At 39.7% G+C, this 24,189-nt stretch overlaps 1 protein-coding gene across 1 annotated transcript; it reads right to left on the reverse strand.

Moving 5' to 3' along the window:
• Window positions 1-306: 306 nt before the first annotated feature.
• MEX3C (mex-3 RNA binding family member C) lies at window positions 307-20,711 on the reverse strand. The gene is made up of 2 exons (XM_016225095.2): window positions 19,976-20,711; window positions 307-3,327 (listed from the first exon to the last, which is right to left on the reverse strand). The coding sequence occupies exons 1-2, from the start codon at window positions 20,694-20,696 to the stop codon at window positions 2,105-2,107; spliced, it is 1,944 nt and encodes a 647-aa protein (XP_016080581.2). The 5' UTR covers window positions 20,697-20,711; the 3' UTR covers window positions 307-2,104.
• Between the last annotated feature and the right edge of the window lie 3,478 nt (window positions 20,712-24,189).

Consider the following 24,189-nt stretch of genomic DNA (forward strand, 5'->3'; position numbering starts at 1 on the left):
TTTTATTTATAATTGGCTTAAGAGTGATTATTTGTGGTCAACTACACAGATGCACAACTAAAAAATCTAAAACTAGTTAAATCTCTAATTTGACTATAATGTAACACCATTTAAAGAAAAGGCTAAATTTGGATAAGAACATAAGAGATACATTCAACACTAACACACTTAAAAAAAAAAAAAAATCATCACAAAACAGAGCACAGGTAGCTGGAGAGCGGAACTTTATAAGAAATATTCAATTTTGGTAAACACTATCTTCCAGTCTAACCTAATGATTACATGAAAAACACCAAGGAGAATACATTCAAGTTAATGGAAACAAGTCTTTATTAAGTAACTTTTAATATCAGAAAAATAAAACTCTTATAATTCTCTTTACAGCAAATATATAATATCAGTGCTTTGGCCATCTTAAGTTAAAGGCCCTTTATCATAAAATATATGGTTTTAAACTTTACTCAAATTGAATTTATAATCCCTATGACTTCCCTACATATACATAACAAAAGAGTGTAGTAAAATTAGCAAATACTAAACTATATTGATAATTTATCATTCTTAGTTTGTAGTTTTAGAAACAGTACACGCACCTAATATATATGTCGATTCCTTGGCTTATTAGTTGCAGTGTACAATGCAACAAAATACAAAATACATGCTTGGTGAACATTCGTTCATATCTACAAGACGGCAGCTAAGGATTAGGTTTCAATACTGACATTTAACTATCCTACAAGCAATTAGCATTACATCATAATATGCCATCAAGGCAATTTTTATACTGAAAAAAATCAAAATAAAAACCGTTATTTGTAAACTTTTATACGAAATGTAACTCTTCAAGTGGAAATAAAAAATAAAATTTGTCTATTTACTATTCAATACACATAGGACTTCAATTTTTGTTATACTGAGGAAAAAAAGCTCTTTTTTGTTGGGAAAATAACGCTTCAAAAAATAATTAGTAGAAAAAACCACCAGTATCATGTTTTGTCCGTTCAATGCCAGCATAGATTTGGGAACATACTGAGGATGAAGTCACAGACATCCACAGGTGAAATGTAAAAGTGTATCTTAAATCTTTCCTTGTGATTGGAAATAGTTTTGAAATGAAGTAAACTGATTGGAGGTTGTCACAGCTGCTTTTGTGAATTATGCTAAGGGCATTATTATCCCTCTCCCTCCCCCTTCCCTAAATTACTAAAAAATAAAAATATATTTATAATGTGCAAGACAAATATGGATTGAACATAAAATGTTTCACATTTTTATCTAGAGTCTAAAAATTAACCAATAGCTTGATCAGACTAATGAATGGAATGTTCGCATCCTCAATGATTAGCCAATATAGGTGAATCCCAAAGCCCTTCCTGAAATGGGAAAACCCAGGTGGCCATTTCCACATTCACCGAGGGAGGCGATGATGGGTAGGAATTCACAATAGACACAATTGCATTCCTGATCCACTGATCATACCAGCTGGGCGAGATGAAAGTCAATGTAGCAGTTTTTGTCCCAAATTATAATCAGTGATTGAGTAAACTGCCATCAGCCCTATTATTACCAGTAAGTAATTCACAATGCATTAAAAAGTTACTTGCAATCCTGCAGAATTAGGCATAAGTTGTTGTAAAATAAAAAACAAACCTGTTTTGTCAAAACTGGCAGTGTAAAGAAGGCAGCCCTGGAAGTGTCTGAATCATCTGTAATGCCAAGTACCCTCCATAAACTCTTAATGTGGTTAGGCTTTGGGACCCACTGTTTTGAAATCTTAGACGTATACACTTTTCTCATAGGCTCACACACCTATGATGATCTTCACTCAACTGAGTTGAACTTCAGCTTTAGCAATTCTTATACAAGCTATGTCTCTGGGTCTACAGGATAATATTAATAATTCAAACCAAACTAATAGACAAGAGACCACTTAGGTTTAGTGTTACCATAGCAGCCTTTTATAAGTTTACTAACAACTTTAGCCTAATCCCAATAAAGCCTGATAACAGTCATAAGAATTCATTAGGAAGTTTACTGGGGTACCGTTATACCCATGCCTTTACGAGTCCATATAGAGATATAGTATTTATGTATATATATATAGTTAAGAGTGAATTTGGATTGCCTGAGTAACAGCTGTCTGGCAAACTGGACATGATGGTGTTCTCTTTTCACAGATCTTGTTGGCACATTCCATGCAGAAGAGGTTGTGGCCACATGGAACTAGGGCAGCAATAACTTCATTCTCAAAGCAAATCACACAGTCATGCTTTCGTCTTGATTCTGGAGGTGAGCTGGAGGTGGAACCACCATTGGAAGAGGAGTAACTATTGGTACCATTAGAAAAAGCAGGGATGTATATTGGAAGGCCAACGTGGTTGCCTGTACTAGGTGGGTCGCTCCTAACTCTCCGAGCAAGTGGGTGTTCAATGCTCTCAGGAAATGTAGGAGATAGACGAGGAGTAGATGGCTGACTTCCTCTACGCTGAGTCTTCATGTTACCAGAAGGATCACTCCCAAAGCCAGAGAGTGGGTTAACTGGTTCAAATGGAGTCCAGATAGTTTGTGCGGATGTTGGTAAAGAGTCAAAGGCAGGAGAATCAACTGCAAGATCTTCTGAGCCTACAGATGGTAGTGTATCTCCAAACCAAAAGTTTCCTGTGCTAAATGGGCTTGTTGGACTAAAGTCAGCCAGCCTATTGCTTCCAAAGTAGGAATCTGTGGAACCACTTCCCAGAGAACTGGAACTATCATTTCGATAATTGGATATCATTCTCGCACGGTTGGGAGGAACTGGATTGGAGGAGAGCCACGCAGAGCTAAGAGTGCCACTTTCAAAGCTTACATCGGTACCGTTGTAATGGAAATCATTCTCTTCATTGAGCTCAATATAGTTTCCTGTGCGCATGGCAATATGCATTTCTATTTCTTCTCGAGCTCGGTCAACATTTTCAGGCATCCCTGTCACTTCAAAGACAGGCTCCTTATCTCTGCTCGGAGTTACTATGTATGTGTGGGTCTGCTGCTGAATTCTTTTAATAGTTGCTCCTTTGGGTCCAACTACTAATCCTACCACACGATATGGGACCCTCACTTGAACGGTGGTTTGACCGGGCAGATTAGGACTTGACAACCCTCCCAGGGCAGGGCCATTTTTGTTTCGAGATGCTCGAATCATGGAGAAGTGCTCTGCAGCTGAGAGGATTTCTCTTTTGGCCATGGCAACATCTTCTTTCCGTCCAGTGACAACAAAAATGGGCTCTTCACCACGAACAGGTGTCTTGATATATGTGTTTGTCTTGGCTCTCAGTGCTTTAATTTTACAACCTGTTAGAAAGAAAACATGTCATAAGAATCAACATCTACTTCAACAATAGTGATAAAGATAAATTGCAGAATGCTCCTTTCAAGCTAAAATCTGCTTCTGGGCAGCTGGAGTCCTCTATATAGGCAACCTATACCATAAGTGCGCTGACCTCCAAAACTTTAGTAGTTTACGACCCTGAGGAGTGTTGGTGGCAAAGAAAAACCATTAAATGTACATGTGAGACATTTAATATCAACTGTCTCATTTAATCTACACAATAACTTTAAGAACTAGACTATTACACTCCTTTTACTGAGGAAATTGAGGTGCAGAAAAACTGTATAACTTGTCCAAGTTAACACAGCTTGTAAGTGGCAGAGCCAGAATTAAACCTACTCTGACTTGAAAATTTACTCTTTTTGTTAGTCCAAGAACCTCAAGTTTCACACAACTATACTACAGGACAGACTTTAACTTCCACTTAATTCTTATTTTAACGTTACTTTTTCCTCTGTAAAACTCAATGGATGACAATAGTAAAGTGCTCATGGCTACCAGAGGTCATTTCACTTTTGCTCCTATCAGTTGAATTTTAAGCTTACCAAGAATCAGTTGTGTTTATCCCCATCTGTTTATGCTAGCTGTATTCATGTGTTAAATAAACTATTACATAAACCAGTGAAATATGAATAAAAAAGACATCGTATTTGTATGAAAAGTAAGTTGATTGCTTTTGAAAATTTAAAAAATGGTGAGTACCTTAAAGAAAAAAAAATGGTGCCACTGGAATATGTATGGGTAAGACAACTGTAAAAGCCTGAGGTAAAAAAGGTAACAATGACTTTGTACTCACTGTAAAATTCTTGCTAAATTCAAAAGAAACATTGGAAATTGTATGGAATACGGGTATTGGATACGGTTTTTACAAAGAGGAATAACACTGATTGGCAGACCCATTCTTAAATAAAAAGCTTTGGCTCCAAAGCCTAAGTATATTTGAGTTAAAATAAAATATCTAAGACAATATACATAACTACACATGATTCTTTAATCGACTTCTTGGAGTAATCACCCATACCAGTACCAACTGTGTAAGATTAGAGGGCTTCAAACTGTAACTTAAAATGTCAAATATACCACCACAGAATATAGTTTTCAAAGATCTTACATGAAACTTATCAGGATAGATTTATTCTCATGAATGCATCACACTATTATTCCTAGTTCCTCAAAATAAAGTTAGGTGCTGTTGAAAATACTCATCACCACCTGGGCAGGTCGTTTTCTTAAACTCCCCTCCCACAATATATTCATAACGTACTAAAGCTAAGTCTTTATATACGCCATTTCTAACCTGAATAACTGCAATAGCCCTCCCCCAACAGGTCTCCTTGCCTCCAGTCTTGCCTCACTTCAATCCACTCTCTATGTTCACTTTAGTCAAATGATGCTTTCTCTAAATAAAGCACAGATCACACATGATCACTTCTTTGCATAAAGTGCTTTAATGGCTCCCCCCTTTACCTTAAGGTAAATACGGCACACAAGGCCCCTCATTAGCTGGTACCTGAGGACCTGTCTCTAGCTTTATCTCTTTACTGCTCTTCTTTTCCCATTCCTCACTTCTTAAACTCTGCAGTGTGCGCCACCCTATTAAACTCATACCAATGCTCCCTTGCTTCCATGACTAGAACGTTCCTCTGTCTTGGCCTCTTTACCTCTCAGCTCTGACACCTTAACTCATGGCAGCCCCTCAGATTTTAGTTTAGATGCCTCACCCTCTAAGAGGCTTCCTCTTCCTTAGGGCTGGTTTGTGTACCCTTCCTTAGCATCCCCGAAGCACTGAGTGGTTTGACTGCAAGCATGGGTGCCATACATTTACTGAAACAGAGATCACTATTTTTCTATGTAACAACACTGGGCCTGCCTTTTTATACATACTGCTTTGTAGCTAAGCATTTTTTGCTGAGCTTTTCAAGGCTTTCATATTCTGGCCTCATACTGCTAATCCAACCTTTTCGAAAGGAGTTGATTATGCTGACTTCAATTATAGCATATTCAACCTCCCATGGAACTTTTAGATCTCAACCACAAATGAAGATCTTGTTTCTCTTTCCAACAAACTGTAGAACTTATAAATGGCTGCTTTCTCACTGCTGCATCCTAGGTACCTATCATGAAAACACTTTTAGAGTCAGGTTTATTCTAACCTAAGGCCATATTCATTGAGAAGACTACAGGGGGGTAAAACGGCTAAAAGCAAAACTGCAAGGAAAGCATTGAATGCAGTACCTGGATGAGGTTAGAAAGCTAAGGGGCGGGGATCATTTGGGGGCTATGAAGAAATTACTACAAGGAGTAGAATAAATGCTACTATGAAACACAAAAGTTTTTATTATAAAGAGTGCTGCTATAAGTTTACATCTATAATGAACTACCAGAAGATTATAATGATAGTGCAACTTTTGAGTATAGGAAAACACTATTTGCTTTTGCTCCCCAATAGAAAGTCAATTGGAAGACGGGAGCAATAAAACCTCCATATGGACCTATCAGTTATACAGGCTGAATCTCCAGGAGACTCCCTCATTCAGCACAGTAGGTGATGCTTGGGGCTAAGAACTGAGACCATTTTCCATTGGCCAATATGTGACTGATGGTAAGAAGTCTAAGAAATTCTGAAAGGGGTGATATAAATGCATAACTGATAACTGTTCATATTATACACTCAAGGGAGTTATGATCACATTCCTAACAGAGAGAGTCCTGCAGAAAAGATGATCCTGCAGAACACCACTGGCAATTTCTATTAAGAACAAATGGAGAATTGGTTAGCCTAAGGATCGGGCCCCTCTCCACCCTGAAGAAACTTTTCTAAATAAATACTTCTGAGACTATAAACAACTGTCAGCTGCAGCTTAGCATACTTTTTGTTTAATACCTACTAGGCATATTATTAACTAAGAAAAAATACCTAAAGGCACATAGAACACTACCTGGCCTATGGTTGGATCTGATAAACAGGTACTTACTATATGGCTCATGAGGTAGACAAGACTACTTCTGAGATGGGAGAGTAAGATAGTCTTATACTGCCCCAAAGGGTCATGTGCTTAGGTTCTACAGATGAGGGGAAAGTGGTAACAGGAAGATAACAAAGCCAACTCCATTTAAGCTACTGCCAACAAAAGCAGAAGTCTTTCTTTTTTCTCTACAAGAAAACCTCATCAATCATAACATTGTTTCTATAGGAAATATTCTATGTTCTGAACAACCAGCCCATGATTTCTAGAATATACATACATTCTCAAGTTGGAGACAATTTGAACAGGCAGAATTCTAAATAGGTGACACAAACTAAAGGAGAAAAAAATGGTTTTATTTTTCAAGTGGAGATAAAAAGCTTTTTGAGTATTTTAGAGATTGAGTTTGTATTTGAATATACAAAGATACTTAAAAAAAAAAAATCATAAAATATATAATCTCAGACTGGCACAAAACTCAGAAGCTATAAAAGTACCGATAAATTAAATTGCATTTTAAGAAAAATTGTGGCATGGCAAAAGTCACCCATAACAAGTTTAAAACATTATTCACAACTTACATCACAAATAGCTAATTTTTCTCTTACACACCCCTACATATGAAAACACCAAAACCCAACAGAAAAGTATGTAAAAGAAACAGTTCACAGAAAAGGAAATAAATGGCTCTGAACATAAACATTTCCATTTCCATTTGAATTCCACCTCTAAGATTGCCAAATACCAAAAACAGAATGGGGAAAAGACCTTCATGTTTAGCTGTTGAGAGTATAAACTTCCCAAGGACAGTTTACAATATCTAGCAAACTTACAACTGCAGTTATCCCTTTGCTTCTATAATTCCACTTGTAGAATTGATTCTGTAGAAAAATAATGACCTTTTATTATATTACTCACTTATGGTTTGTATTAGTGAGAGGCTGGTATGGCCACATAACGGAATATGCAGTCATAAAACTGGCTGACTTAGGGGGACAGTGTAGGAGGGAGACAATTTTCCTTGTACACTATTTTGTTTTATAAACTTTGAGCCATACAACTGCATTAGTTTTTCAAAGATATGACTAAATTAGAACAATTTAAAAATTAAATAAAAACGATACATTTTATTAGACTTAGCTTATCAGTAAGACTTTTGGCTACTACTGAGATTAATTTAAATTGTATAAACAGCAGAGAAAACTACTTCATATCCTCAAAACTGAACATGACTTTTTAATTCTAAGATGTAAGGACTAACAATTATTTTCTTACAACTACAAATAAAAATACCAAACACAAGCTGTGTACCAGCTTATGTAGTGGTTAAACACTAGAATAGCATCAGCTTTCAGAGCTGTAATTTTATTTTGACTTCCAAGTAAATTCCCCAAATAAAGAGTCTCCAATTTACCTCCCTGGTGTAGGAGGAAGCCATTTCTCCTTTCTGTATCACTATGGCTGGGGCTGTTTCACCTTAAAACCCTTTAGCTGCAGCCAGCATTTTAGTCCTCACACTCCCTGAAATAGCAGAGGTCCTGTCCTGTGTCTTGCTTCTCCAAGGTAAATAAAGAAAGCCTCTCCCACCAGTTGCCTCAGCAATTAAGAGGGAGAGGTCCTCTGTTGCTGGGAGAAGAAAGTATTGAAAGGATGGTATATTCAGTGTTTCTCAAACCACTGTGGGTTTGCAATATCAACTTAATGGGTTGCAATCAGCATAAAAAACAAAACAAACCCCCAAGAACTCAATATGCTCCAAATGTTTCAGCAAAATGTGTACAATGGGCTTCAATATAAAATGTCCTTTTGCTTGGGGAATGGGGTCAGTCAGAGAAGTGTAAAACCACCAGGCTAGATCATCTTTAAGGCCATTTTTTAATTCCATTAAGCATGTGGAATGATGTACTTATAACAAAAGAACCAGATGTGCAATTGCAGTCGGCAATGTAGATGTAATTACCGTCCAAATCAACTATTCACCTTAAAATGGGAAGACTACCCTGATGATCTGGGTGGGCCTGACCTAATCATGAGTCCTTTAAAGTTTTCTCCAGCTAGTCTCAGGAGTCAGAGAGAAGTGCTCTGGCTAGCCTAGAAGAAAGCAAACCAGCCATGTTGCAAACTGTCTATGAGATCTTAAGGCAAGGAGCTGCAGGTGGCCACTAGGAGCTGAGAGTTAGGAGGAAATGGAGCCCTCGATAGAGAAATCTGTTCTTTAATTTTGCTTATTATCTGCTTTAGTTTTCTAATGCTGCCAAAACAAGTTACCATACACAATGGCTTCAACCTCATACTTTATTTATTACAGAACTTTATTTTACAGTTCTGTAAGCCAGAAATCTGACATGGGGCTCAATAAGGCTAAAAAATAGTAATAATAATAAAAAATTAAGATGTTGTCAGGCCCTTGTTCCTTTATTTTCTGAAAGCTTCAGGAGATCCACTTCCTTGTTCCTTCAGGTCACTGGCAGAATTTTAGTTCTTTATAGTTGCAGGACTGAGCTCCCCGCTTCTTTGCTGGCTGTCAGCTCAGGGCCATTCCCAGCTTCTAGAGGCCACCCATATTCCGTGGCTTGTGGCCCCCTTCATCTTCAGAGCCAGCAATGGAGATGAACCTTTCTTATGCTTCAAATCTCTCTCCTTCTCATATCTGACCAGGTGGGAAAGGGTTTCTGCTTCTGAAGACTTATTTGATTACACTGGGCCCACCCAGATGATCTCAACCTCCCCATTTCAAGGTCCATACTCCCCATTACATAATCTGTTTCTGGAGGATTAGGGTATCAGCATCTTTGAGAGAAGGGGGATTTATTCTGCCTACTATGTTACCATTTTCCGTTCCTCCAAGTCTCTGGCTAAGTATTTGGCCCATGAAAATTTTAAACCCTAACCCAGGGCAGTGGCTAGACATAGGGGGTCAGGAAAAGTTTGAGGATCATAGGTACTGTAATAGGGTGATGGGATAGAGCTAAAATTCAAAATATAGGTAGAAAAGAAATACATAAGCCACCGTGTTGACAAAGATAGGGTGTGATGTAGAGGTGAATAAAGATGCACAAGTAAAAACCACCTCCTCTTGGACTAGCTAAACCATTCCCTTCTCTAGTCCAAGAACATTCACCGTTGTGAGAAAATGGATCAGCCTAATATCTAAACTTACCTATTCAAACATTAAATTCCTTAGAAAGCTGCAGGTGCTAATTCAAAGTGATAAGCTCATAATCAGGAGAGGAAACAGTCATGTACACAATACTGATATAATTGCTTTAATGAAAATAGACATATAGTGGGAGCACAGAAAAGGAGACGACTTTGTTGCTTACAGTAAGTGAAAGAAGGCTACAGAGGCATTTGAATTTAGGCTTGAAGAAAGGTGGGAAGGAGCAAAGGGAACTTCAAGTGCCAAAGCAGGGAATCAAGAATACAAGATGGCAGTCAGGAACCTACACCTGGCTTGGTACTGTGCAAGCTTTAAGTGACTGGAGGGGAGAAGGCTAGGTGGGAAGGTGAACACACCCCGTATATATAAGGTACTGAAGAAAGCTAAAAAAGGTGTCAGGCAAGGGTTTAAACTCTATCTTGTAGGTTCAAAGAATTAGTTTTTTAAAGGTTATATGAAGTGTTGCTGATTTTTTTTCAATCCTCGCCAGAGGATATGTGTTTATTGATTTTAGAGAGAGGAAGGGAGAGGGAGAGGGAAGGAAAGGAAGAGAGGGAGAGAGAGAGGGAGGGAGGGAGGAAGGGGGAGAGAGAAACATCTATGTGAGAGAGAAAAACACTGATCAGCTGCCTGCTGTTCACACCTGACCAACTGGGGATTGGGATGGAGCCCGAAATCTGGGCATGTGCCCTAACTGGAAATTGAACCCTTGACTTTCAGTGCACAGGACAATGCTCCAACCAACTGAGCCACACTGGCTAGGGTGAGTGCTGCTGATTTTTGACAAAGAGGATTTTGTTTTCTAGAAATTAAATTCATTGTATTTTCTATTCATTTCATAAGTTAGCTACATGCAGCTAACAAAGTAGGTTTACAATTGCTCATATGGAAAATAATATCATAATTAATAAATAATAATACAAGAATAAACTTGTTTTGTATACTCACAACTGTAAACTTACTCTTGCCACATCCTGTATATAAGGTACTGAAGAAAGCTAAAAACTAAACACCAAAACTGCATTATGTGTTTATTTTTACTTTGGGTCATCTTTGTGGCATACATTTCTTCAAAGTAGTTTTGTTTTGAAGGGGAAAGAATCCTACTAGGAAATCAGTGTACACACATGTACACACACTTTAATAAAAATGAGGGGGGAGTGAAACCCCTTGAGTAGTTAGTTATTTTTACCTTCCAGAAAATAAGAACTCCTTGGCCTAATATTACCCCCCCACCTCTCTTCTCTCCAGGCAGTGTCCATAACCTACCGTCCCCCAGGCTGTATCATCTCCTAAGCATGCCTTGTTCCTCTTCTATCTCTGCTCAGATATTTCCCTACATAAGCCAGAATACCCTCTTAGCACTCCCCAACCCCTCACATCCTTAGTAACAAACATGACTATTTGGAAAAGACAGAGACTGTATGTGTGAAAGGCTCCATGAACTCAAGAATAATATAAAACATAGGTATAACTCTTCCTACCACAGCTACCACATATGAATCTTCCAAGGTCCATTTTAAAGGAAACAATGCAAAGAGCACAAAACTGAGTATCTGCAGGACGGAGTTCAAATCTGTTACCAGTTACTTGTGGTTTCAATGTTAGGTCATTCAATCTCGAGGTCCTTTCCAATGCTTTTATTTTTTTGACCAAGTCCCTCTACTCCTAGGAAAAACAGTCACCTCTTCTTTCTGAAGTCTAAAAAGCTCTTGGGACAATCAGATACTACCATACTTTACATACATACATCTATTCTTCTTTTCCTTAGGAAAAGGTTGGGTAATGGTGAACTTTAACCAGTCACTAAACCTCTATCTCTCACTTGGTTTTGCAAGAATTAAATAAAACATTAAAAATGTTTATTACATACAACGACTGTTAATCATGTAGGTCAGGGGTGGGGAATGTTTTTTCTGCCAAGGGCCATTTGGATATTCATAACATCAATTGCAGGCCATACAAAATTGTCAACTTAAAAGTTAGCTATGAAAAAAGCTTCTAGATTTCTTGAATTTCAAGTTCCACCTGCAGTTGCCTTGGCAGGGCCACACCAAATGATTTCTGAGGGCCATATATGGCCCACAGGCCAGGCATTCCCCACCCCTGGTTTAGACAGACTATCCAAAAGCTCCTTTGTAAATGCAAACTCAATTTCAGTTTGTATCTTCAAAAATTGAGGAATATCAGGTAAATTCCAATAAGAGTGTTTCTTATGAACACAACTTAATCCAATATTTAAATAAATTACTTAGATTAGCAATGCAATGTATTCCTAAATCACAATATAGAAATAAAAGCTTTCCTTTCTAGTCAAAATTTTCTAAAATTTTTTAAGAATAGTGTCTCACTCTAGGGATCACTATGAAAGCACTTCAAACAGTTTCATTTCTGTGGTTTTAGTTTTGCTTATTACCAGTATTCATACAGACATCTTAGCACCTTAAATCAATTAGCATCCACTGCCCTTAAAACAAAAGCTCCAAACAACTTGAGGTTGACTGGCTCCTTAGGCAAAGCATTAGAGATAAAGCAAGAGGGAAGTAAACCTCAATTACTACAATATGCAAATTAAAACAAACAATAAAATGGTAAGTTTCTAATCGAACAATTCAGCTCAATAAAACAGGAAGTATTTATTTTGTTCCAGGTACTTTGACATTAAGGACGCAAAGGTGACCAAAATTCAGTTCTGCCCTCACTTTTAATCAACTTCAGGCACCAATAGGATTTGGTGTTTATACATGTTCATGTACAGATATTGATCTGTCATTTCTTTGTTTATACAATTGGTTGGTGATGTTAAAAATCTTCTATACTCTTGCTGAATTTGTGTCTGCTTGTTCTACCTGCATTTTGAAGACAGGAATGTTGAAGTCTCCAATATTATTAGCTTGAGACTCTGGGTAAGTTATTTATTATGTCCATAGATCTGTTTCCTTATCTGTACAGTGGAAATAAGAATGGATCAAATGAAATAATACACTGCCTGACACAAAATATTTTTTATTAAAAAAATAAAATGAATAAATTTTCTACAGGAAGTTAAAAACATTTAAAGAATGTATCTCCTGCTCTGGCCTGTATGATGGGCTCAGTTGGTTGGAGCATGGTCCCAAATTCCAGAAGGTCGTGGGTTCAATCCCCAGACAGGGCACATACGTATATTTTAGGTTCAACACCCAGTTGGGGCCTGTACAGGAGGCAAACTAGAAGGCAACTGATGTTTCTCTCTCACATGGATTTTTTCTTCCTCTCTCCCCCATCCCTCCTAAAGATAAAACTTATTTGTATTGTGAAAAGCATGTTAGAATATTATAAACTTTACAAAATTGGGAGGAGATATGTAGAAGTCAATTAACTGGTAATTTGAAACCTGGTACTTTTGCATGATTTTAGGAACTCTTTGTAGATAAAAAGAACAGTAATCCAGTTTAATCTCATTTTATAGATAAGAGAAAACTGAAGCTCAGAATTGCCAAAATACACCATTCTCTCAACCTGCCTTATTTTCCTAGTTGATTATAAGTGGAGAATTCCCTGCACATAAAAGGTATGTTTAAAAATAGAGGTTAAACTAAAATCCCCCCTTTTTTAACCTCCTTAGTTTAAACAAGAGTATTGAAATACTTAATTTTTAAAAAGGCTCATATTTTGCCTTTCACTAAAGCTGCAAGAGCCAAAGAGGGTATAAATTAGAGATGAAAGGCAGAACAATTTTCTTAACTGAGGATTTAAAAATTAGGTTTATGCCCTTTAGAGAATGTTGACAGAAACCTTAGAAATACCTGTTTGGAATGAGATTCATTTGTAAAGTAATTCTCTTCTAGACTAGCTTAGCTCTATACCATTTACATTTCAAAAACTTTGATTTTAAATAAATTTGAAGATACTGTAAACTTTTAAAAATGTAATGTAGATTCTTTAGTTAGTGGTATACCCTGGAAAAAACTTACTAGTGTGACAATTTTTGGTTTCAGTTAGTGCCTGCTCATCAGAGTACAAATCTAACAGAAAAATAAATTAATTTTACCTTACACCTCACATATAATTTACTATTTCTATACGTTCAATTGTACATTAAATTTGTACAAATGACATCTTCTCAAACTTGATCCTTACAACAAATGGGGGGGGGGGGGCGGTGGAAGAAGGTCCAGGGAAAGCAAGGGGCTGGAACAGATTTTTTTCCACAAGAGGAAAAACAGACTCTGGGGTTAAGTGATCAGTTCAAGGTCATAGGCAACAAATGGTGAACACAGGTCTCCATCAAGTTTTCTAATTCCTAATTCAATGCCCTTTCTTGCAGTGCACTGAATGGTACAGGTGGAAAGGCAGAAACAAACCAAAGGGGAGAGGAAAGTGGTACAGAAAGGCGGACATTAATAAGGTTAGTACAAGGTACAAACAGTTTTATACTGGTAACCTTTTGGAGGAGATTTCCTAATTGTTTATAACTATGCCCTCCCCACTCTCCTCTAACCATGCTCAGTACTAACTACCTTATGCTTATCTTCAAGTACACCTGCAATTTTCATTAAAGAATTTTATTATTTTAAGGCTTCATCTTATTATTCCATGATACAACTTTAGTCATGGTCAAATCAGGCTTCCCTGCATACAATGAACTGTAGTTTTTGCTTACTGGACAAAGACAACAAACCATGACATGAATTGTTCTTAAAACCCAAACACTAGCATGAAAGAGGTGCTATACAGTTATGGTGGGTAACTTAAAATTCCAAAATCAGACATGAAATAAAGACTTGAACTTGAATGCTATTCAAACAGCATTGGGCTGTCCATAATTCAATTTTATAGTTATACTAGGTGATACAACATTAGAAAATTATTATAAAGGTTTAAAATATCAGATTTAATCTTTATAAATGTCTGTATGGTACCTAATGGTAGCATGGGAAAAAGGTTAAAAGTAAACCCACAAATTATGATGTATAAACCATTTGGGAAACATTAAGGTGCTGTTAATAAAAATACCCCTTTAGGACCACCTAAAGATCAATGGAGTTGTAAAAGCGATTATCCATAATCTATTTAGAGTTTCCTAAAGGAGTTTTTAAACTGCAAAGTTTTTAAACTTTCCAATTTGGTATCTGATGAACATTATGTTTTTTTTTTCATTTTGAGCTTAATTTTAAACGACAAATTCTACATGGCATAAATGACATTTTAAAAAATCCTGTAACAATCCCATCGATTAAAAAATAATACTGTGATAATCATCATGGCTGTTCACTAATATTCCGGCTCTCCTGTGGGCACATGGTTGTAATGCACTTTCTGGACCACTTGAAGTTAGGTGTGGCCAGGCAACTTGCTCTGATTAATGAAATATGAACAGATTTGAGAATTATTACTGCCAGGTCTAACATTTAAAGACCAGCATGTGCTATGTTACTGTCTCTCATCCCTCTGGCACAGGGGAAGACCAGCCAACACGATAGACAGTGGTTGCTTCACTGACCTGTGTCCCTGAATGACTAAAATGATCACAGACCTTGTGGTAAGAAATAAGCCTCTGTTGTTTTAGTATTGAGATGTTGGGCTTCTTTGTTACCACACATAATTTAAGCTTATCTGGACAGAAGTGCCATGTACCTGACAGGTATTAGACACATCAGATGGTTCTAGTTCTATCACATGAGAATAAAATGGGTGAAACTGCTAAGCAAGCCAAGGAAAGGTGAACATGATTGGCTCTTTCCAAAATACCACAGCTGAGCAGAGACTGTTAAGGGCAATTTGTAGTAGTTTACAATATGTATTTTTATATTAAAACATACATTCTAAAACATTTTTGCATTCAGTTTAAGGCAAAGGTATTATTCTTTAATTTGTACAAATATAAAGTTCATTAAAAACCAAACCCACAAAATATTAAGCACCATCCTGTAACTTAATGCTACCTTTCTTTGAAAAGGTAAGATGTAAGAACTACCTAGAATTCCAACCTCTAAACATTGTTGAAATTTTTTTCCTAAATAAAAATCTCTAATAGAGTAACAGTTCTCAAATACTTGACTCCCTGGATCATTTTTAGGTTGTTGATAGGTAACTGGGGTTAGAAAATACACCCTTGATTTACCACTTTATTTTCCACTTTCTCCCTAGAAAATCAAGCTAATTCATTAGCTGAATAAAGCAGGAAGAAAAGGTACTAGATTCCCCATCAACTTGCAAAACAATTATAATAATGGAACCTTTCCCAAAGGTCCCAGAGCTAATATCATTATCAACTAAACTTAAATTTTAAAGCCTAGAAAGTTACAATATTTAATTTTTAAAGCTAGTGTGTATATACACACAAATTAACTTTCTAAACTATAAAATGACAGTGAATTGAGTTAGACGCTAGACCTAGAAAATCAGAATGATAACTCTGCCTTTCGTAGTAGAGATACCAAAATTCTATTAAGGTATTGAATAGTAATGATATTTTAAGTTATGCATATTAGAAGTACAGTATCCCAACTCATGATTAGGGGAGAAATTAATCCAAAGTATTATTAACCTCTGGGAGCAGGAAGCTTCAGTACTGAGGCAGCAATGTAGAGTGAGACCTTTCTCTCTGACATCAAGCAAACCGGTCAAATCCAGGCACTGTATTAGAGTAAGTTACCTTTAAGAACTCAGTTTCTATATCTGTAAAATGGGGGATAAGTGCCCAGCAGAGTTAAATGGCACCAGTAAAGCACTTAGCATACTACCTCGCATAGAGAAGGCTAATAATCCCCACTCCTCCACAAAAGAAAAAGACACTGTGCTTTAGCATTATTCTGAAACCCGTTTCTCCTCCTGAGACGTGTATTTCTTCTTGAATAGGGAGCATATGTATAAGTAAAATTTAAGTTTTTTCTTTTTCTCCTGGACAAACATGCATATACCTTATTTCAACTGTGTCAGAATTTGGTTTCACCCTATGAAACTGGAGACAGAGTAGCTCAATAAAGAAACAATTTCCAAAAGGGTCCAGCTCAGTGATAGCCAAAGTGGGGTGTAAAAAAATCCATTGGAGTACAAAAGAAAATAGCAGAACTCCAATTTCCATTTTTACCTCAATCTTTAAATTTTTTTGTTTTATAATGTATAATATATCAGTATACATATTATTCACACAAATATTCAGACACTGGAAGTACAAGCCTAAATTCTTTTGACAGGGTGTAAAATTTAAAAAAGCTAGAAATGACTTTTCTAGACTATAAGGCTAGAAAACACATATACCATCAATTAAAGCCACTAATGAAAATAGTTGAAGACACTTTTCTTAACCAGTGATATAAAACCTTGGGTTATAAGTCTTTTAAAACAACTGAATTTATGACACCAATACTTATTTATAATATAGTTAAGAATGGGTCCATTGTTCTACTTTAATTCACTTTTTAGTCTAACTGGATATCAATGACTGTAAATTGGAACAAAGTCCTTCACTGACTTGACTTAAACCTGTTAACCACTGAATGTATCTTGCAAATACTACATTTTTAAAAAGTTAAGTCTTAAATCTGTTAGGTATACTTTGGATGCCTATTTTCTAAAATTTCTTTGATTACCAACCAGCCTCTTTAGTTCCTGGCTTTATTTTACAGTATTGTTGGTTTAAAAATGAAACGTAAAGTTTAAAAAATGGGGCAAATTTAACATTTGCAAACAACCATACACTACTGGGGAGTATAAATATGAGGTCAATACTCGGCCAACTTTCATCACTAGCAAAAGCAGTGATTTGTTTTTTTGAAAGACAATGGAATCAGAGGCGATCTACATGAGTTACTAGTCTATATGATTCAGAATTCCATTTCTCCTACTCTTCGCTTTAGAGCTGAAGTTATAAATGTCTACATCTGTAACATAATTATTTCCAAATCCAACTAAGAGATGTCAAACAGAAAATGATGATTTCGAGTAGTGAATAAAATGGCAGGGACAGGTAATTCTTAAGGATGAAAAGAGTTCCACACAAGGCAAACAAATTAAGTGATTTGCCCCGTTTATTACTTAGCGGAAAGGGAAATTATCCTCCTGTAAAAGGATGCACACATTAGAAGTTGTCCAGTTCTCCTGTAGGAGTGGGAAAGTACTTTCCAGGTTTTATTATGGTGCTGCTGGGTGTGTGTGTGCAGGGGTCAATGATCCACTAGTTGAATGGTTCAGAACAGCAAAAGGGCAAGACTTTCTGCTTTTAAGATAAGATAGAGGATGATGACATACTTTTAACAGTACTGTGAATTCTGGGAAAACAGTAAGTGCAAAAGAAATAGCTAGCAATTCGTCTCCATGTCCTAAGACACAGTCACATTTCCTTATTAACCAGTAAGCAGAGCCCTAAAAAGAAAAACTAAAAACTTTATCTCATTTGCTGCAATTTACTAGATGGTACAAAATAAAAACCTGGAATGAATTCAGTTTACTTTTAAGTAATTGATTTGTATAAAGATATCGGTTTATGGAATTCAGGACCATTTTATAGTGCTTTCAAGGGCCTAATACAAAGAAAAAAGTCTATATTAAATTAAATGTACAGAAAGATGTCATCACCTTGTCCCTTAGTAAAACTGGACTGTAATGTTCTCTTTTGTTACCCTAAAATGTCACATAAGCACACTGTTACAACTGGTGCTAAGGAAGTGGCATCCTATTAGGGCAATAAGATTGTGTTTATGGCCTAAACACACATCCAGCCCCTTTTCACAACTCCCCTTACTGATCCTAAGAATCAAAACAAAATAAAACAAACAAAACTATGCAGCTTTCCAATCATACCTAGAGATTATTCCTCCACACCATTCCTTACATTGTTCCTCAACCTTTCTTCCATCTCCATTTGTTAAAGTCCTGTCCATTCTCTAGGCCTTCCAGGGTTGATGTTCTCAGATATATGATTTTTGTTTGTCACACATTACAGTTAGTGCCATTAACTACACATTAAGTTTAGTGTCATTCCACTGTTTATTAAACTGTTAGCTTCTCAAGGCCAGCAACCTTACATTCCCAAGTGCCATAAACTCAATGCCTGGCAAAATACAAACTTGATACACAGCAATTCCTTGGTGTCCTTAACTGAATTGAATGGCCAACTCATTCTGGATCCATAAATTGAGATATTATAGTTTTATCCTATGTAAGGTGAAACAGTTCTCTCCTGAATTAGTATCTCAAGTATTGCAAAAACTCAAACAAGGCATGCGAAAGTTATTTATCAAACAATAGTAATAAACTCGCAGTTAAATGGCATCAGCTTTGAACAGTGCCTTTAAGTACCAATCATCAAAAGGTCTGAAATAAGCTATCTCCTCCATCCAGATTTCAGATGGGTTTTTATTAAAATCCTGGAGGTAAGAAATGAGCCAACTCTGATATCTGAAACCACCATTTCAACAGACCTCTTATTTATGTGTACTTTAGACCACTTGGGAAAGATGAGATCATTTAAGCAGCAGCGCCACCATTTCTCTTTATTTGACCCCAACAATGCTCTCAACCTAACAGCAAGGAGACATTGCATCAACCAGACTAGCCCATATTGTAATAAGGCAGCTGCAGGTAATATTTAATACAGGGGAAAAGCTACACTAAAGCACTGGACCTTCCCTAAAAATGTCGGATACAGAGGTACTCTGGGCATCCATCCCCTTCCCCCACCTTCACAAATCTACTCCAGGAATCTGAGACCTAGGTCCTTTGTCTGAACAATGTGGGAGGAGTCTGTCTGCAGTACTGGTGTGCTGGCAAGCGAGGAAGAGAATTTACAAAAATGGTATAAATGCATAAAGTTCTTTAACTCAATTGCCTACTGGTCAATTTTTCTTCATTGTGTACACTAAAGTGTACTAAAAGGTAGTCAATGTGCCTTTTCGAGAGTTAAAATGCATCAAAGGAATACAGTAGCATCAACAGAGTAGTTAGGCTGCACTTCAAAAGCTAAGTTTCTGAGTATCAGAGGGGCAGCAGGGGCGAGTGGTGAAACCCACTTGAACATCCCCTTCCCTCTAGAATGAACTCTTTCTACAAGCCTCCATTTCTGTCCATTTCTTTATCTGAACAAGCTGTTGTAAGGGAAACTGAGCGCCCTTACAAGACAGTCGGGGAGCAAACTTGCAATCTCGGAGCTTTCCGTGCACAACACCGAATGCACATCGACCCGACCTTTTATCACCCCACTGAGGTTTTTGGTGCCACGCCAGTCTGGTGTTCCACGAATACAGCCCGAGTAAAGTGAACACCGCCGGATTGGGTGGCTCGAGAAACTTAACACCTTTGCACAGGCAAAAACGAGCGGAACACCGAGGGTTTTCGAAAGGTGATCCATCTCCTCCTGTCGACCCTCGGCTCCTCCCAGATCCCTTCGCGGTGGACTTGGGGGACTCGCCAGGTTCGCTTTTTCTGCTCTACACTCGTTCCTTTTGACTCTCCACCCACGCCCGAGGCCATGCCCAGCTAAACACCTCTCCCCGCACTCACCCTGGCGACCGACAATCTCAGCGACATGCTCGGAGCTGGGCACCGGGACGCACTCGGTGGTGTTGACGCTCTTCCTCCGCAGCAGGGCCGCCTGCTCCCCGTTCAGGCCGGCCGCCGCCGCCCCGCAGCCGCCGGGGCCGTAGGCGTGGGACAGCATCGCCGCCATCATGCCCTGGGCATCGTCCCCTCCGTAAAGCACCCCCGCCGCCGCGGCTGCCTCCCGAGCATCGAAGCCGGCGGCGGGCAGCAGAACCGACCCCAGGGACCCGCCCGGGATCGGCTGGGTCTGGGAGGCGGCGACCGCGGGAGGCGACAACAGCAGCAGCGACGGTCGATCCTCCTCCTCTGCCTCCTCCAGCTCCTCCTCCTCCAGGAGGTCTCCGTCCAGCTCTGTTTCCTCCCCCTCCTCGTCCTCCTCCAGCTCCAGTTCGGCCGTCTCAGGGGCCCCGGGCCGGCCGGGCGGAGTCCGCTCCTCCGGAGATAGCCCCGCCGCCCGCCTGGCCTGGCCCTGCGCCGCCCCGGCCCTTAGCGCCGGGGTGCCGGGCTCCGCCGGGCTGGGGTCGTCGAGGCCTAGCGCGGCCAGGTGCTCCCTCAGCAGGAGCCCGTTCCCCTCGAGTTCCGGGCCGCTCGCGGGCGGCGGCAGCGGCGGCGGCGGGGGCGGCTGCGGCAGGGGGGCCGGGGCCGCCGCCAGGGCCAGGGCCGCGGAGCTGCCGCTGGGCATCGCGGCGGCGAGCTGTCAATGGCGGCGGCGGCGGCGGCGGCCGGGTCAGGCGCGACGGGCGGCGAGCCCCATGGCGGACAGGGCCCGAGCCCTGATCAGCGCGCAAACACCTTTCCTCTGGGGAGGCGGCGGGGCTGGCCACCCGGGCTAAGGAGCGCCAGGGCCGCCCGGAGACCGGAGAGGGCGGGGTGGAGGGGCTGGGAAGGAGGCAGAGGTAGGTAGCTAGGTGGGTGGGTGGGGACGGCAGCGGGGCGGGCTGGCGAAGGTGGCAGCGGCTCCCCTCTCAGGGTTTCTTTTGTTTCACGGCCTTAACCAGCCCCCGGCGCGCGCGGCAGCGGCGGCGACGCCCCACGCCACTCTCCGAATGAAGCCGGCGCGCTCTGATTGGGCGTTTTTAATCTCTGGGAGTCGGCCCTCTGCTCCCCGCAGCCTTCTAAGTTCTTCCCCTAGCCCCCCCCACCCACCCTCTTCTAGAGTCCCGCCCCGCTCCTCCCCGGAGCTCTCTGATTGGGTAAGCCTTCCTCTTTCGTCCTTTCCCCTCCCCCCACCCCTCCCTCCCTTTTCCTTACTGGCTCACGAGAGGGACTCTGATTGTTCGATTTACACGTCACTCTTTGTGACGTACACAGGTGGGCGGGGAAGGGGGGCGGGACGAAGGAGCAATAGCCCGGGCTGTAACTAGGGACTGAGGAGGGGTTTTTGCGCACGCGCGTGTAGTTGAAGCGGACGCCCGGGTTTCTGTTCGCCGCGTCCCTCTAGCCCACCTGAGTCGCGTGCTGTTTTAGTGTGCTGGGTGGGAGCGGCCTCGGAGTGGGGCACGCACACGGCCGGAGGGCGTCGTTTCCCCAGGTTAAGGAAGAAATTCCCCCTCCCATGGTAAGGGCCTAAGGAGAGACGAAGGAGGGGCCAGCCTGGCGTCCTCCTATCGAGCCGCGGGGGTGGTTTGCTGAGCCGCGTGGCTCCCGGGCCTTCCCTGCGTGGCCCGGGAACGCTCCTCCCCTGGGGCGGGGCCGCCCGCGTCCAGCTGGCTGGGCTTCCCGGGCGAAGCCGGTTGGTTAGATCGGGAGCCTTAAATTCTGGACTTCAGTTCTTAGTGGCGCTTTTCAAAGAAATTCAATCGGTTTCTCCTTCCAGACGCCCTTCCCACAGTATTGCCCAGGTGATCCCATACGGTGTTTGTATTTTCCAGGGATGTAGTTTTAAATGGCTTAGTGAAGCCTATTACTTTCCTCCATCTTAGGCTATGACTGACCCCCCCCCCCCCACCTCCCCTTTAGTACCAGGTAGTCTCCCCGGGTTAGCGTTAACCGCTAGCATTGTACTGTAGATACAATGCGACCAACAGAGTGCAATTTTAAGGTTTCTAATGGCATCATTTAAAAAAGAAGAAAGTTTTAATAAATAGTGCAATAATTCAGTCAATATAAATTATTAATGATAGTTTTTTCATGCTGTCTTTGAAAATTGTGTGTATTTTACACTCACAGTATATCTCAGTTCATTTCACCTCATACTAGTCATATTATCTAGTACTAAATAGCTACTAGCAGCTCCTGATTTCTTGAGTTGTAATTTGGAACTCTTTTTCCCTTGGATTTATTGTATTTTGCTGCCTCAAAGTAGTTTCTTAAGAGTGAACTTTAATTGAGCACCAATTTTCTGAAATGTCTAGGATGTCCAAGAGAAGGCTGAATTATGTCTCCTGTTTTGTTGTGTCCTTAAGGCCATGTTCCCAATCCTACAGTTTACCCTATTTCTCCAATCAAAGGCCTAGAGAATTTTAGCTAACACTAAAATCTTTCCTGTTAATAGGTTTCTCTGGTCTCATATAATCCTGTATGTTGCTTCTCTAACAACTCAGTTGTAGCAGTGGGCTCTGGAACAGTGATTTCAACCCCGACTGAACATCAGGATGAAGAAGAGCCTTTAAAGAAGATAAATGCAGAGCAGGGAGAGGGAAACTGGATTATTTGGATTTAGTAGATGTGGAGTGGGGACCTGGACGTGTTTCTAAAAAGCCACATAGGTTCTGAAAGCTCAGCCAGGGTTGAGAACACTGATCTAGGATTTGAGATTGGGATTTACAGAAGGAATCTTGCTATTAATTCTACTGTAAAGTGTTCTTTCTCATCTTCCCCAACTAGGCACTGGTTTTACTACGTCTACACTTTTTTTTTCTTTTTTTTTTTGTTGCGATATCTCTGCCCCAAGGACATAATATTTCATGGTGTCTTTTGAAAGTACTGAATCTTTTTCAATATACCAGTGAATAGCTTGTACAGAGGTTGGCAGAAGTAGGTTTATGGATGTTCACATGGAAAAAGACATGCAGATTATGATTATTACAGTAGCTTTATTAACTCAAAAAAATGTCACAATGCAACTGTAAGCTTAGTTTTTCCCTCCTCTGTATAACTAGATATATACTTATAGAATTTACAAATACTCTTGCTGTCTGACATTTCAGTTTGAACAATAACCATTATTTGATGGGTAGATATGGCAAAGTAAATCTCATCAAGGGAGAAAGTCCAATAAAAGGTGCAGTGGCCACTCCCAGGATATATTGGTCACTGGAAGGAAATGGGTAATAGAGTTACAAATGAAACTCTCAGAAGTTCCTTTCCTCATCTCTTTTCATGAGAATTGTCATTTAATGATCCCCCCTTGGCCTTAAGTTCTCTTCCTAAGGACCCAAAGCTAAAGCTATAGCGGGAGTGATGGTTCACCATACATTTTTCTTTTGAGGGGGAGATGTAAAGAATAGATTCATGTAGATAAGGTCCATTCAGCTAAGATTTTTTTAAATGCTAAATGGTTTAACTTAGGTGTTCATAATATAAAAATTGCTTTCTGCTTCATTCTCACATAATAAATGAGGTTTCATAAGTTCCTATATACAAATGTATACATTCATACATTAATTTATATTTGATCAATATTGTGATTTATGAACGAGGCAGGAGATATTGAAGCTCACACACTTTCCCCTTTGGGTCTGTATTTACTGTCTTGTAGTAAATCTTGTTTATGAAGCAAGTTTAAGATTTGCTTTTGCTTTAAATATATGGCTAGGATTCTTTCATTTAAATTCATTAAACACCACCATTCCTCTACCCTCCCCCAGCCACTCAGCACATTAATTTGCACCTGAATAGGATTTCTCTTTTCATTCCTATGCTGCTGTTTATGACTTAGGTTGATACCCTGGGGCAGAAGAGCTGCTTTAAGGATCTTAAAACAAAAAGAAAACTACAGAATTGGCTGCATTTTATCAACTGTTAGGCTCACTGCTGAATTAGCCTGTTAAATCTATTTGTAATGATATTAAGGTTGGAACAACTGCAAACTAAACGAAGCCTAACAAATGTTTGTCCTAGTAAGAAAACTGAGATAATTAGATAACAATTTTGAAGCAAAGCCATAAAGGCTGCCACAAAAGTGTGGTGAAAGATTCGGCTGACAGCCTCACCTAGAACCCAAAACAAAACAT

The sequence above is a fragment of the Miniopterus natalensis genome, chromosome 7, assembly GCF_054644295.1.
Source record: "Miniopterus natalensis isolate mMinNat1 chromosome 7, mMinNat1.hap1, whole genome shotgun sequence".
NCBI classification, from domain to species: domain Eukaryota; kingdom Metazoa; phylum Chordata; class Mammalia; order Chiroptera; family Miniopteridae; genus Miniopterus; species Miniopterus natalensis.